The sequence below is a fragment of the Sus scrofa genome, chromosome 16 (assembly GCF_054392235.1).
Source record: "Sus scrofa isolate SSC_HxYL_T2T_F1_AM1 chromosome 16, Sscrofa_HxYL_maternal_Yorkshire_Landrace_v2.0, whole genome shotgun sequence".
In the NCBI taxonomy this organism is placed as follows: Eukaryota; Metazoa; Chordata; class Mammalia; order Artiodactyla; family Suidae; genus Sus; species Sus scrofa.
The window spans coordinates 47094577-47109536 of record NC_139398.1 but is presented as its reverse complement, the minus strand read 5'-3'; the positions used below and the strand labels follow the sequence as shown (position 1 = coordinate 47109536).

The following is a 14960-nucleotide window of genomic DNA, read 5'->3' as shown; positions in this document are numbered from 1 at the left end:
TCAAAAAAATTACTCTCCTTAAGAAGACAAAGAGGGAAGTTCCCATTGTGGTTCAGCAGTAATGAACCCAGCTAGTATCCATGAGGATGCAGGTTTGATCCTTGGTCCCATTCAGTGGGTTAAAGACGCAACATTGCTGTGAGCTGTGGTGTAGGTCACAGATAGGCTTGGATCTAGTGTTCCCATGGCAGTGGTGTAGGCTGTCAGTTGCAGTTTCAATTTGACCACTAACCTGGGAACCTCTATATGCCATGCTGCAGCCCTAAAAAAAAAGCAAAAAAGTATGTATAATTTCATGAACAATTGTTAAAGAAATATAACTTGTTGAATGTATAAACTTCAGAATACCAAAAAGAAAATTTTTGCTGTTGTGTTCTAAGGGATAAATTACTTTTTTAATTTGGAGAGATTTTCAATAAAAGGAGTATTTAAGATAATTATTTCTTTTAAAATTGTTACTTTCTGAGGAAAAAACACTTGATTCTTTTTTTCCCCAGTCACCTGACAAACCATTAGTGTTTTCCCTAGCTCTGATTTTGTGGATCTTGCTCATGAGCAGCTCTTAGAATTAGGTAAAATATATTAAAATTGTCAAACTATAAGTAAGACCCAGGATAATTTGAGGCCAGTGTTTTATAAATCCTGAATATAAATGCAATTTATTACTTTTATTGGCAATATAAACATTTTTATCCACTGTATTGGCAATAAAAGTAACCTTTTATTTTCATGAGCAGTTTACTCTGTTAAGCTTGAATCCAGTGCACAAAAGGCAATGCTATTGGCAAAAGATTGTAATCAACTATACTCTAATAATTTTTTTAAAGGCAGTACCTACTTAAAAAGTTGCAGTTTTAAAAGAAAGTTCAGTGGTGATCATTTCATAATGTATGCAAATGTCAAATCATTATTACACATGAAACATAATATTGTACATTACCAATATTTCAATTTTCAAAAATAAATGAAAAACTAAAGGCAAGCTCAGTGGTCATGAAATCGTAATGTAAAAATAAATAGTGGAATTAATTAGATTTTTTTCATTATAGGAAAAAACATGCTTAATATACTATTCTTACTTTAGGAAATCTAGCCGAGAGCAAATGTTATTTGATAACAGTTACTCCAGTATATGCTGATGGACCAGGGAGTCCCGAATCAATAAAGGCATACCTTAAACAAGCTCGTAAGTCCAGACCTACTTTCTTTGAAAAATGTTGAATTTTGTGCTAACAAAGACATTTTATCCCTTTTAAAGATAGGATATGTCTCATCATGTTCAGATAATTTCATGATAATGAAATTTTACCAAATTTTAGTTATTTACTAAAGTCTAATGATTTTCAGTTAACAGGTATCTTATTCCATTTCAGCACCTTCCAAAGGACCTACTGTCCGGACAAAAAAAGTGGGGAAAAATGAAGCTGTCTTAGAGTGGGACCAACTTCCTGTTGATGTTCAGAATGGATTTATCCGAAATTATACTATATTTTATAGAACCGTCATTGGAAATGAAACTGGTATTAAAACTATATCAATTATTAAGAATCATGTGTTTTTTCTTTAGCTCCTAAATACTAATTTAAGTTTCACTTTCTTGTGTTATACGTCTTAGTACATTATCCTCAGGAAAGAAATACCTGGGAATTTGCTTTATGAAAGCTTTCATGGTCCTATTAAAGAAACATTGTTTTCTAGTAAAATGTATTGATTCCTTTTTAATATTAACAATGTCAAACTAAGGCAAACTAAGCAAGTGTAGTTGAATAAAGCCCACTTACTGATTTCTTCCAGCTGTGAATGTGGATTCTTCCCACACGGAATATACACTGTCCTCTTTGACTAGTGACACTTTGTACATGGTACGAATGGCAGCGTACACAGATGAAGGTGGAAAGGATGGTCCAGAATTCACTTTTACTACACCAAAGTTTGGTAAGAAATAATGACGTTTGATTTTTCTTTTTTTTCTGTTTTAAAATTTAATCAGACTAAAAATAGGCTTAATTTATATGCTTAGATTTTGTTTACAGTGCATCTTTGGAGTCATATAAATGAAATGTTCATAAATTATGATTTTATATTGCTGTATATCTGGTTTTGGTCATTTCTTTATAGAAAACATTTTTTCCTTACCTTGTTTTTGTTTACACTCTTTCTAATTTCACTGATATTCTATGAATCCCAAAGGGTTTGTATATCTTTCTAAATGGGTTCATTTTTTTTCACTGGCAAAGCTTAGACGCAGTTTCTTACTTCTCTTGTTCTTCCTTTTATAGGTAGGGTGCCAGAAAGACTAGTTTCCCCTTGCAGTCTCATTTCCAGACCTCCAGCTCAGTCTTTAAGCTGCTGAAACCAGGCTTCCCACTCATAACTCCACTAAAACCTCTCTAGTGTCACTCATGGAAGACCTCTTAGTTGTCCTATCCAATGCATGCTTTTTAGTTATCTTTTTTTCTGTTTCCCAGCATTTGACTCTTTGGTATATTCATTCTGTTCATCCTTGAAGTTGTCTCTTCCCTTTGTTTGTCTTTTTAATAGCACTCTCCTGAGTCTTCTCCCTCTCTGGTACTTTCTTCTTGGTCTCCTTTTCTACTCTTTTAAATGTTTTATATTCCAGAGCTCTGTTCTTGGCCTTATTTTCTTACCTGCCTGTACAGATTCCTGTCTGTGACTTCAGCCATCCTCTCTTTCCTTCCCAAGTACATTTCTCTTTCTTTGCTACATGGCACAACCATCCAGCTCTTTGCCAAACTAGAGATTTAGATGCAGTTGTAGTAAATTTCTTCATATCTTCTTCACTTACACGAATCAAGTATCAAGTCCAGTTAATCATACCTTCTAATTTCTGCTTGAACATGCCCTTTCATAATCTCTTTCTGTGACCATAAACTTCTTATCATTTTCCCCACCTTTGTGTCTTTTCCCACTACATTGCCCTAAACCTTTTCTTGTTTTAGCTATTCCTGTAGCCTCCTTAAAGCAGACCTAAATAAACTGTATTCTTGGTTATTACTACTACATTTTGAATCATTATAGAAATTACCTTATTTTATTGTATTTGTAACCCCACACCCAAGTACCAGCACAGTGAATGATAAATAGTAGGTTCCACATTTCATGTTGGTTGAATGATTGCCAAATGAACAAGTAATAAGTGACTATATAAGGTAGATATTAAAAGGTCCTGAGCTTTGCTGTGATGGCCAGTAATGGATATAGCCTGTGAGATAAGATTTGTGATGTCTGTTTGTAGAATGTAAATGTAACAAATACAGGTTTCAGCCCCTATCCCCAAGTAGAGCATTCCTATGAAACTTTACATAAGCCAAAATTGTGTAGAGCAAAGCATATCCCCTGCTTTTGGAAAGTTTGTATTAAATCAGTTTGCTTTCACAAAAGAAGTACATTAGGACAATAACAAGCCTTTTTTCTTAAATTTATTTCCTTTAGTAAAAACAGGTACTAATATAAGGCTTTTGTGGAAGCAAAATGGCTTAATGCAAACGTCCCTAAAATGGAGGGAATACCTTTCAATTATTTAAGTAATTGAAATAAAACTGTCATAATCTTTAGAAAAATAAAAATAATAAACTAATAAACTTTTAAAATATCCTGACTATAAAAGTGATGTTCATGATAAGGAATTTAGGCTATACAGTAAAATATGAAGAGGAAGAAAATCACCCTAATCCCTCATCCAAAATAATCTCTTAGCATATTTTGTATATCCTTCTAATCTTTTCTGTGCATACATTTTTCCCTAAATAAGATCATAATTAATTAGTGTTAATTCATCATCTACATTTTCATCTGACTTGTCTATTATTTTATGGATCCATTATGGCTTCTTCACATGGCATGGGCATTGCTCCCAAGGACCTTAAAGCGTGGTTGGAGAAATAGAACATAAGTAAATTAAACAAAGGAAAGCCATGTACATCATAAATAGAGCAGAAATTTACAGGTACCAGTAACAGGAGGGTTTCACCTTCAGAGATTTTGGGGAGGAGACAGTACTTGAGCCTTTAAGTTCAGATGTAGACAGATAGGAAGAAGGCATCTTAGAGCAGCCTGAGCAAAGGCTCAAGGCATGGAAATGTATGTAGTAAGCACAAGTTCAGCACCAGTGAAGGAAAAGTTCTGCATGAATTTGATTTGACATGTATAAGAGAACCTTGGCATTCAAAAATTAATACTTTCAAACCTATAGTTTATTCCCCAGCATTGGTCTGACTTCTTGGTTCCTATTAGGTTTTGTAGGATGTAAAGTTACTTAGAAAGGGATATGTATGGTGGAAAGAGAAGACTAAGTGAATAGTGCATGAGTGCAGCACTACTTTCATACATTTTTACTATAAAAGACTAATAAAGGGGGTGGAGGAGTTCCTCTTGTAGCTCAGAGGGTTAAGGACCTGACATAGTGTCCATGAGAAAGTGGGTTCGATCCTTTGCCTTGCTCAGTGGGTTAAGGAACCAGTGTTGCTGCAAGCTGTTGTGTAGATTGCAGATGCGGCTCAGATCCAGCATTGCTGTGGCTTGTGGCATAGGCTGGAAGCTGCAGCTCCAATTCATCCCCTAGCCCAGGAACGTCCATATGCTGGAGGTGTGGGCATTAAAAAAAGGGGGTGTATGTGTGGAAGAGTTAACCGGAAACAACCATAAGATAAATCATTAGAAATATCTCTGATATAAATTGTCCCAATTAATGATTCACTTAATAAGCCCTATTTTAAATGAAGATAGGGATTCATGTGGTATTTAGGAATCTTAGGCTTGTTGCTTTTTAAAAATATTCCTACTTCTGCAGCTACTGTGACTGTTAAGATTTTCCTAAAATTCTTAGCCCTATATCAAATATATCTTTTTGAAAATAGTTAATAACTATTAAAAATTTAGCCTGAATTTTCCTTTTTTAAAGGTTGTGGTTTTTTTTTTTTTTTTTTTTTTTTGGCCGCACCTGCATAAGTTCGAGGGATTAGGGTTCAAACTTGAGCTGCTGCTGCTGCAGTGACAACACTGGATCCTTAACCCACTGAGCCACCAGGGAACTTCCCTAATTCATTTTTTAAAGTTTGGTTTTTTTTTGTTTTTTTTTTTTGTCTTTTTGCCATTTCTTGGGCTGCTCTCACGGCATATGGAGGTTCCCAGGCTAGGGGTCTAATCAGAGCTATAGCCACAGGCCTACACCACAGCCACAGCAACGCGGGATCTGAGCCGCATCTGCAACCTACACCACAGGTCACGGCAATGCCAGATCCTTAAACCATTGAGTAAGGCCAGGGATCGAATCTGCAACCTCATGGTTCCTAGTCAGATTCGTTAACCACTGCGCCACACTGATGGGAACTCCCATTTTTTAAAGTTTTATTGAAGTATAGTTGATTTACAGTGTGATAATTTCTGCTGAACAGCAAAGTGATTCAGTTATACATACACACACATCCTTTCTTTTTCAGATTCTTTTCCTGTAGAAATTATCAACAGGATATAAGGTAGAGGTCCTTGTGTTATACGTATGGAGGTCCCCATTGGCCAGTTATTCCATATACCACAGTGTGCATTTGCCAATCCCAGATCTCCAGTCTGAATTTTCTATTTTTAATATTTGTAGAAGGTTACACTTAGCAGTTCAGTTACGATTCTTTAAAGTTTTTCCAGTTCTACCCAATACTCGTATAACTCAGAGATAAGCTTTTGCTAAGATTCTACTGAGTACAGATCATAAATGTAATAAATAGGTTTGAAAGTTTTTAGCCAGGTAGAGTATCTATTCAGTAAACTGAAATAATCAGTTTATTGCCGTAGTCAACATATATCTTATTGCATACTATGTGGTCAGATTACTAAGTTAGGCATAAGTAGCTGTGATACAATTTACCAAGGGGGGAGAGAGTCGGGGAGAGAAACACCTTTAAGTTTGAAAAGGTTGTAAAAACAAATTAGGATAGTATTTCATCTTTTTAACAGTAATATGGTTGGAAAGTTGCATTATTTCTCTTTAGCATGTGTGTCAACAATTTTCCTTTTTACCCCTTTCTGGTTTTTAGCTCAAGGAGAAATTGAAGCTATAGTCGTGCCTGTGTGTTTAGCATTCCTGTTGACAACCCTTTTGGGAGTATTGTTCTGCTTTAATAAGCGAGACCTGTAAGTACCCTTACTCATATTTTTGCATTTCCCTTGCTTTTATTGATCTATAATTTACATATAATAACATTTATCCATTTTAAGTGTACAGTTGAATTGTCATAACTGTATACAGATGTATAGTTACCACCACACTCAAGATAAAGAACATTTCTATCACCCTGAAAAGTTGCTTCATTCTGTTTTGTAGTTTCTCCTCTCCCTCTGGCCCCAGCAATCACTAATCTACTTTCTGAGGTTATAGTTTTGCCTTTTCTAGATTTCACATATATAGAATCAAACAGCATGTAATCTTATGGATGTCTTTTGCTTGACCTATTTTTTAGATTCATTCATGTTGTTGCATATACTACTGTTTTTGCCTTTTCATTGCTGAATAGTATTCTATAGTATAGAAATTTCAAAATTTGTTTACCCATATATCTCTTATGAAAGTTAAAGTTGTTTCTTTGATTTTTGGCTATTATGAATAATGTTGCTGTGAACATTCGCATTCACATCTTTGTGTGGGCATATATTTTCATTTACGTTGAGTAAATACCTAGTATTGAGATTGCTGGATCATATGGTAAGTACATATTTATAGGAAACTGTCAAACTGTTTTTCAAAGTGGCTGTACCATTATCTTGTATTCCCATTGGCAATATGAGAGTTCTCTTTTGTTCCATATTATCCCCAGTACTTGGTATTGTCAGTGTTTTTAATTTTTGCTCTTCTTTTTCATGAGTTTGTATGCTGTTTCGGTGTGGTTGTAACTGTTTCCCTGATAGATAGTAATAGATCTTTTCATGTGCTACTTATATATCTCCTTTTGTGATGTGTCTTTTGAAATCTTTGGCCCATTTTTAAAATTAGGTAGTTTGACTTAATTTTGATCAGGTCCATTTTATTAGGGTTTTTTTTTTTAATGGTTCTTGATTTTTATGTCCTGTAATGAAATCTTTGCATAACCCAGTGTCACAAATATGTTCTCCTGTGTTTTCTTCTAGAAGTTTAGTCATTATCCCATAATTCTGTTCTGTGATCTCTTTAGGAAAAGTTTCTTTGCGTGTTATAAGATCAGGATAAAAGTTTTTTCCCATAGATTATCTAGTCTTTCCAGCATCATTTATTGAAAAGACTATCTTTCCTATTGAATTCGCTTGTACCTTTGCCAAAATCAGCCATATAAGCCTGGACCTGTTTGTGGACGCTAATCCTGTTCCATTGATGTATATGTTTATTCCTGCTGAACCACATCGTCTTGATTACTATAGCTCTACACTAAGTTTTAAGACTAGGTAGTAGAATTTCTCCAGTATGTTTTTTAATTATGAAAAAACATACTGTCCAGATTTTACAATGGTTTCCTGCAGGAGAGTCAGTCTGTTAGGATCTTATTACTCATCTTTACTTTTTTATTTGAACTGATTCTCGAGATGACTCACTTCCTGTATACTTAAGTACACTTTTGACCTCTAACGTTGAGCTAGGAACTATATTAAGGTAAACATATGTAAATAGGTTTTCAATGATGGGGTATATCCTGAATTTGGTATCTTTAATATTGTTAGCCTTTTCTTCCTTGTGAAAAAAATCAAATCTGGTACCAGTGTTGAAATTGATTCATTATCTGGATTCTTCTAGTTGGAAATTGAACATTTGGGGGGGTTTTGTTTGGGGGAGGTAATGTTCCACAATGTTTTGTGACCTGGCCAACAGTTTTCAGTAGTTTTTATTGCAGAATTTGATTTTAGCGATTTTTAAAACATTGAATACTGATTACCAGCTTTAGTCTTGTAAACAGTTTTTCCTTAAGGATAAGGGGTAAGATCAACAGTATTTTTCTGTTGGTTATAAGAAAAATAATGTTTTTGTTAGCTTTGGGGTATAGTATGTATTTTTTGTTTGGTTTGATTCTTAACATGTTTTTAGACAATCATGTTTAGAAATAGGGACTATTCATTGTTTATTACATGTGATTCTGCATATGCCATATTTCTTTTCCCTCCAGAATTAAAAAACACATCTGGCCTAATGTACCAGATCCTTCAAAGAGTCATATAGCTCAGTGGTCCCCTCACACACCACCAAGGGTAAGATAAAATGTTTCTCACTTCCTTATAATACAGAAGCTTATTTGGGTATATTTGTGAGGACTTCCACTGTGGCCTACAGCATAGGATATATTTGTCGAGTTCAAGCACAAAGATAATCAGACTGGATGAAAATAAAATAGTACCTAAATGAGAATTGTTTGGTCAATTTAAAATAATACTTATGCATCTGGAAGTTTATTTTCAGGAGTTTATTATCACCATAGCCTATTTGTTCTTATATTCCTAATTCTGTATAGTATACATTTAAACTCTTTGATTGAATTTTTATGTTGTAATCTTAGCGTTTTTAATAGTTTTGTGATAATTCTGTTGTAAGGCAAGCATTTTAGATTGTACATTAAAATCAGATTTAAGGTAACCATTTTAACACTAGTAACTTCTGGAAACTTACACTAAATTCCTTGAATTTTATATTTACAGGTTGAAGTATGTTGCGTACTATATATCCTGTGAAACTTGAGTCATTTGAGTTTGGTTTTTCTTAATGTTTCCTCATTTTTCTATCCAGTTAATCCTAGGCTGCCTAGTCTAGGCATGAAACACATTTTAATAAACTGAAGGTCTAGAAACAGTAACACCAACAATACTGACTTGGAATTCTGAGGAAATACAGCCTAATTTTTTATTTTTGGAATCATTTCATGATATCCATGCTTCAGATAGTTGGCAGTGATTTATTTAGTCAGAGATTATCTGTGCACCATTACTGAGAAATTATGCATTAGCTCTGTGGCTTTAATTAATATATAATATTATATATATTATAATTAATATTTATAATTATTCTAGCATTTGTAAATGAACATGCACTGTAGGTAAATAATCTGTTTTCTCTCTTTTAAGCATTTTAATTCAAAAGATCAAATGTATCCAGATGGAAATTTCACTGATGTAAGTGTTGTGGAAATAGAAGCAAATGACAAAAAACCTTTTCCAGAAGATCTGAAATCATTGGACATATTCAAGAAGGAAAAAATTAATACTGAAGGACACAGTAGTGGTATTGGAGGGTCTTCGTGCATGTCATCTTCTAGGCCAAGCATTTCTAGCAGTGATGAAAATGAATCTGCACAGAACACTTCAAGCACTGTCCAGTATTCCACTGTGGTACACAGTGGCTACAGACACCAGGTACCATCGGTCCAAGTCTTCTCACGGTCCGAGTCCACCCAGCCCTTGTTAGATTCTGAAGAGCGGCCAGAAGAGCTACAGCTAGTAGATAATGTAGATGGAAGTGATGGCATTTTACCCAGACAACAGTATTTCAAACAAAACTGTAGTCAACACGAAACCAGTCCAGATATTTCACATTTTGAAAGGTCAAAGCAAGTTTCATCAGTCAATGAAGATTTTGTTAGACTTAAACAGCAGCAGATTTCAGATTGTATTTCACAGCCCTATGGATCTGGGCAAATGAAAATGTTTCAGGAAGTTTCTGCAACAGATGCTTTTGGTCCAGGCACTGAGGGACAAGTAGAGAGATTTGAAACAGTTGGGATGGAGGCTGCAATTGATGAAGGAATGCCCAAAAGTTACTTACCACAGACTGTAAGACGAGGTGGCTACATGCCTCAGTGAAAGACTAGTTCCTGTTACAACTTCAGAAGTACCTGTAAAGTAAAGCTAAAATATTTTATCTGTGATTTGAGACAAAATAATCTTCACTCACTGAAGATGATCATTAGCCCTTAGGACAAAAATGTACTGTCCTCTCACATGGGCTATTTCCATTCCAGAATATCTGGGATTCTACTTTAAGCACTACATAAACTGACTTCATCCTCTGAATAGCTGAATGACTTTGTGCTGTTTCAGGATGTTTGCACTGAAGAAAAGCTTGTCTGAAATTTATAAAATGAAACTTTTGGTTTTACTATCTAGAAAACAGAGGGTATTTAAATTAAAAGCAGTGATAAACCTCGTGAGCACAGCTATACTGATTTTAATGAGAAGAGTCATCAAATAGAGTGACTTAGGGAAAATTAATATAAAAATTAAAAGGAGCAAGATCTAGACCCTCTACTTAAGCTGATATAATTTACAGTATAGATGGTACAACTAATGTGAGGCCAGCTTTTGTTGTCTGGGGGCTCATTTATAATCATACCAACATAAAAAATATTAGTTCTTTTCCATTGGTAAGGATACCATTACTGGAGAAAAGGAATTCTGGAGTTTTAACTTGGCAAACTAAAAATATTAGTTTTTGAATATTAGAAACCAAAACTTATTTTCTATCATTGACAACTTCTAAAGATCCATTTTATGAACTCCTTCCAGGTAAGAGCTAGGAATTAAAGTGACATAAACAATTTATAAAGTCTTAAATTGTTAACACTTTTTTGTAAATGTATATAAACATCATTGACCCTTCTTGTTAAGACTTCAGAGAACTTGGTTGATGAAGCACTTTATATAGTATGTCTTCAGCTTAAAATGTGTTTTAATTTAATACGCTTTGTTTTAAGATCGCATTCTTTTTTCGAGTTGGTGTTTGAAGGAGATGAGTAAGTTAGAGGACATGAGCAGCACTCACCAAAACAAACAAAAGCACCACCCCAAAAGTGTACATATTGATCTCAGTAAATATCACAGCAGATAGCCTTAGTGTAGAGGCACTTAATGTCTCCAGTTTTAAGACAGGTGGAACTTTGTTATGTATGGGGATTTAGGAATATTTTAAACCTCTTCCCATGTGTTCTGTTCCTCAAGGGAGAAAGTGAGTCAGGCCTCCAGAGTTTAGTGCTAAATTCATTTTCACATTATGTTACCCTCTATCCATGATGTCTGACAAGGAGGCAGGGGCTAAAGCTAGGAGCTGAGTAAGAGGAAATAATCCTTAGTCATGTAGTTGACTACTGCTGTCAAGTGAGTTTATTTTTCTATCATATTTAAGTTATATACCAAGCCAACTTAAATTAGTTTGTAGCAGTTAATGAAGAATAAAAGACTGAGAAAAATTGGTTGAAATTTAATTGAAATGTAATTAAAATATTGAAATTTAGTTGAAATATATATTCTACTCATTAATGTTGTTCACATTAGGCTTCTGATTATACTTTATCTTGTATTCTAGCCTAATACCGTTCAGAATTCTTTTACATTGTGGTCTTTGTAAGACAGAACAGATGCTTTATTCTGATATATCCAGTTCGACTTTAGGCAAAACTAACATGAGATTGGTAGAATATCAGAATTAGAACTAGATGAGGAAAATCAGCACAGAGAGGTCAAGTATGACAGAGAGACCCCAAACTCTCTCCTACTACAAAATCATCAAAGCCTGGTCCAAATAAGAAAAAGATTCATTTTGCTATATGTCAACAAATTTATATCCATTATGTGTTTCATTTCTTCAAAATAAGTAGTCACGTTACTCTAACCATGTTTAGATATAACCTTCCCAAACAGCAGTGTTATGAAGAACATTTTAGTTTGAAGATTGTACCTGTGAGAGGTGGACAGTTCTGAAATGTGAGCTCATGATCTAAGGGGATGAGAACAAATAGTCATTTAAGAAAGGACATCACATAAGCAAATTTGTATGTTGGAACTTGTATAGAACATGGTGCAGTGAGTGAATGCCCCCAGCCACAAAAACACAAAAATGGGTATATAGTTACTGGGCAGAAATTCATTCAGGAGAGAAATACATTTATGTAGTATACATCTTTACCCCCAAAAAGAAGTCATTCTGAAGCTTGTTCTAAGTACAAAATTACTTTCCTAAGGCATGTCTTAGAATAATCTGTTTTGACAATGTGCAACTTGTATATTAGGTAGGCAAAGAAACAAATCCAGTTATCTAATAAATTAGTCTGTTTAAGATGGTGGGTTTATTTCTCATTAAATATTTAATGTCCAAAAATTTGATGCAGTTGCCCTTTTTTAAAAGAATATAGTCAAGCATATGTTACATGTATTGTAATTTATTTGCCACTGATGTCTTTGGTAACCTATCCTCATCCCTCATAAAAGCATGATGTTGAATAACTGTTGGAAAACTTCAAACCCATTAAAATCTAAAAGTTTAATTCTTTTTTTAACATGGATCATTCAGCACTGGGAAATAGACCCAACATGTGAGTAGGAGCAAAGGAAAAAGCAGAATCATTCACATGTTTTGTGTTCACATCTGTTCTCTACCTACCTGTTCATTTAATTTCAACCTTTTTATTTGATAAGAGATTTTTTTTAATATATGAAGTCATCTAACGACCTCATTAATGAAGTTGAAATATATTTTCAAAGTCCAAATTTAAATTGCAGCATCTAAAAATAGCTGTGTAAGTGGAAATCAAATTTTAAAAGATATCTTTTTTCTACACGTAGTTAAGTAGTTAAAATCATGACATAAATTTAGAAACTACTCAGAATAATTATATAGAATTTCCTCAAATATTTGTTAACTGGCACGTGTTGACCAAGTAAATCCAACTTGAAAGTTCTTCCTCTGTTCCATTGTATCCCACGGCAGTCTCCTCTGTTTGGTGTTCAGAACAAATTTCTAAACCATACACTTCTGTTTCAGTGGTTTTATTTTGTTGAAATGGCTAAAATGTCAGAATAATAAGCTACATAAAATGTTAAAAAATTTGGGGATAGCTTTCCTGCTGTACGTTGTGTTGGATCCTGTTGCCCAGGTAAGATTACTTAAAAAAATTTTTTTGCTCTTTTTTTTGTAAATTATAAGAATATGAAGCCATAAAATGACAAGATGTTTAGGTTTAAAAAGTTTTAAACTAGTAAGTTTTAAACTAGTAGACTTACAGCCTAATTCTTTAGACTGGTCCTTAATAGCAGTTCCTTTTCATACTATTGATAAACAGAATTTCGATGTAAGACAAAACAAAACTTGCCAAAGCCAAATGTAGTATCTTTTGGTTTTAATCACCTTTTCCATCATATATGCTACTTCTATGTGTTTTCACATGATATTCTAATATATATTGCATTAAAAATAAAAAGCTCTGAGTGAGCTCTTTTGTTACCCATTTATTCCTAAATTTTTGAAAGCTTTTTGTAGTCAGCTCTTTAAAATAAGTTAGTTTAACTTCATTACTCGGTTGTTTAAAGTTGATAAATGATGATGAAAGTTCCTTTAAGGCAATGGTGATAGATGTTACAGATCTTTTATCCCTTAAACATAAGCTTTGAAAATGTTAACTACATATTTTAAATACTGTTACATGAATATCAAAATGTGATGTGTCAGAAATAAAGGGATGTTTTAAAGGTGGATATTTGAAAATTCTTTAGTCTTAGTGTTTGTGTATTGAATAGTATATTGTAAAACTAAGTGTGTAATTTGCTAGTACAATACAGTGGTTAGCATTAGGTATGTCTCCTCTCTGTATCCTAGCTATGTTCCATTTACTTGTAAGTGCAGTCCTTTCACGTTCACTTGCTACTTTACCCCCCACCTAATCTAACTTAATATAGAAAGCTTGTCTAGAGAGTATTGTATGTATTTTTATTTTTGCAGTGACTTGCATGTGCTAATCCTAACCATAGCTATTGTTTTTATGTTGACATAACTCTAAATGTTCTCTTATGTATCAGCTCTAATCCTTTAAGTAAATTTAATAAATTCATATTCAAATTTTTCCTGGCTGTGGTCACTGTCATTTGATATTGGTCTGCATAATGTTTAAAGTAACAGTATTTATCATTACTAGCTTGTGTAAACTAGATGCTTTATAAGGATTCTGTGGCCTTTTATTTTATTTATTTTTTGTCTTTTTGCCTTTTCTAGGGCTGCTCCCGCGCCACATGGAGGTTCCCAGGCTAGGGGTCGAATAGGAGCTGTAGCCGCTGGCCTACACCGGAGCCACAGCAACACCAGATCCGAGCTGCCTCTGCGACCTAACACCACAGGTCACGGCAACGTCGGATCCTTAACCCACTGAGCGAACCTGCAACCTCATGGTTCCTAGTCGGATTCGTTAACCACTGAGCCATGACAGGAACTCCCTATGGCCTTTTAAATGCTCATTTAGCGCAATGGATTAGGATTTAGAAGAAAATCAATGCACTATCTTGACCTTATTTTAATTTATAGAGTGGACTCAGAGATGGCAAGTTCATTTACCAGTTTTCTAGACTTAGTAAGATTTCTAGAATACTGGCATCTTACCTCCCAGTGGATTTTTTTCAACTGGGTTGCCAAGGGACCAGCCAAGCACAGAGGTTCTGTGCCATCTTGTGGCCGGTCTGTGCCCACAGTCTGCTGGAGTCTTGTCACAGGGAGTGAGTCGTGAAGCCGATTGAATCATAGCGTCTCACTGCTGCCCTCTGAGGTTGTGGAGTACTAGTGTATGAAACTAATGATTTCACCTGGAAAAAAATCTTGAACAACTAGATTTGTGTGTCTTCACAGTGTGATTTTTGTCTAAAATATGCAGGGAGTCAAAAATCCACAAACATGCAACAAGTTCACTTCATCCCTTCACATACATACTAAAGGTTGTTGAAATAGTATCTTGACTTTGGGCTGTGTGTTTCTTTAAAATCTTAGAGGTTCAGCCTGACTTCTTTGTCATACCTCTTGTCATACCATATTTTTTATTATGGATCCAGCTCCCTCACATTGCCAGAAAGATAACAGACTTCGTCATTTAGTTTCCCAAGCCCAGAGACAGAAAGAAACAATTTTAACTTTTGTTTTAAACTTAAAATATAGAGCATTCCTTCCATGCTTTCAAAATATAAAC

General features: G+C 34.4%; 1 protein-coding gene across 7 annotated transcripts in view; it reads left to right on the top strand.

Moving 5' to 3' along the window:
• IL6ST (interleukin 6 cytokine family signal transducer) overlaps window positions 1–13853 on the top strand; it is a 50495-nt gene extending 36642 nt beyond the window's left edge. For 6 of the 7 annotated variants that reach the window (XM_021076515.2, XM_085001450.1, XM_021076517.2 and 3 more), the window contains 6 exons: window positions 1085–1186; window positions 1374–1520; window positions 1795–1935; window positions 6051–6147; window positions 8142–8223; window positions 9091–13853. In XM_021076515.2, the coding sequence (XP_020932174.2) occupies window positions 1085–1186; window positions 1374–1520; window positions 1795–1935; window positions 6051–6147; window positions 8142–8223; window positions 9091–9825 (1304 nt within the window). In that variant the 3' untranslated portion in view covers window positions 9826–13853. 7 annotated transcript variants of the gene reach the window in all.
• The last annotated feature ends 1107 nt before the right edge of the window (window positions 13854–14960 follow it).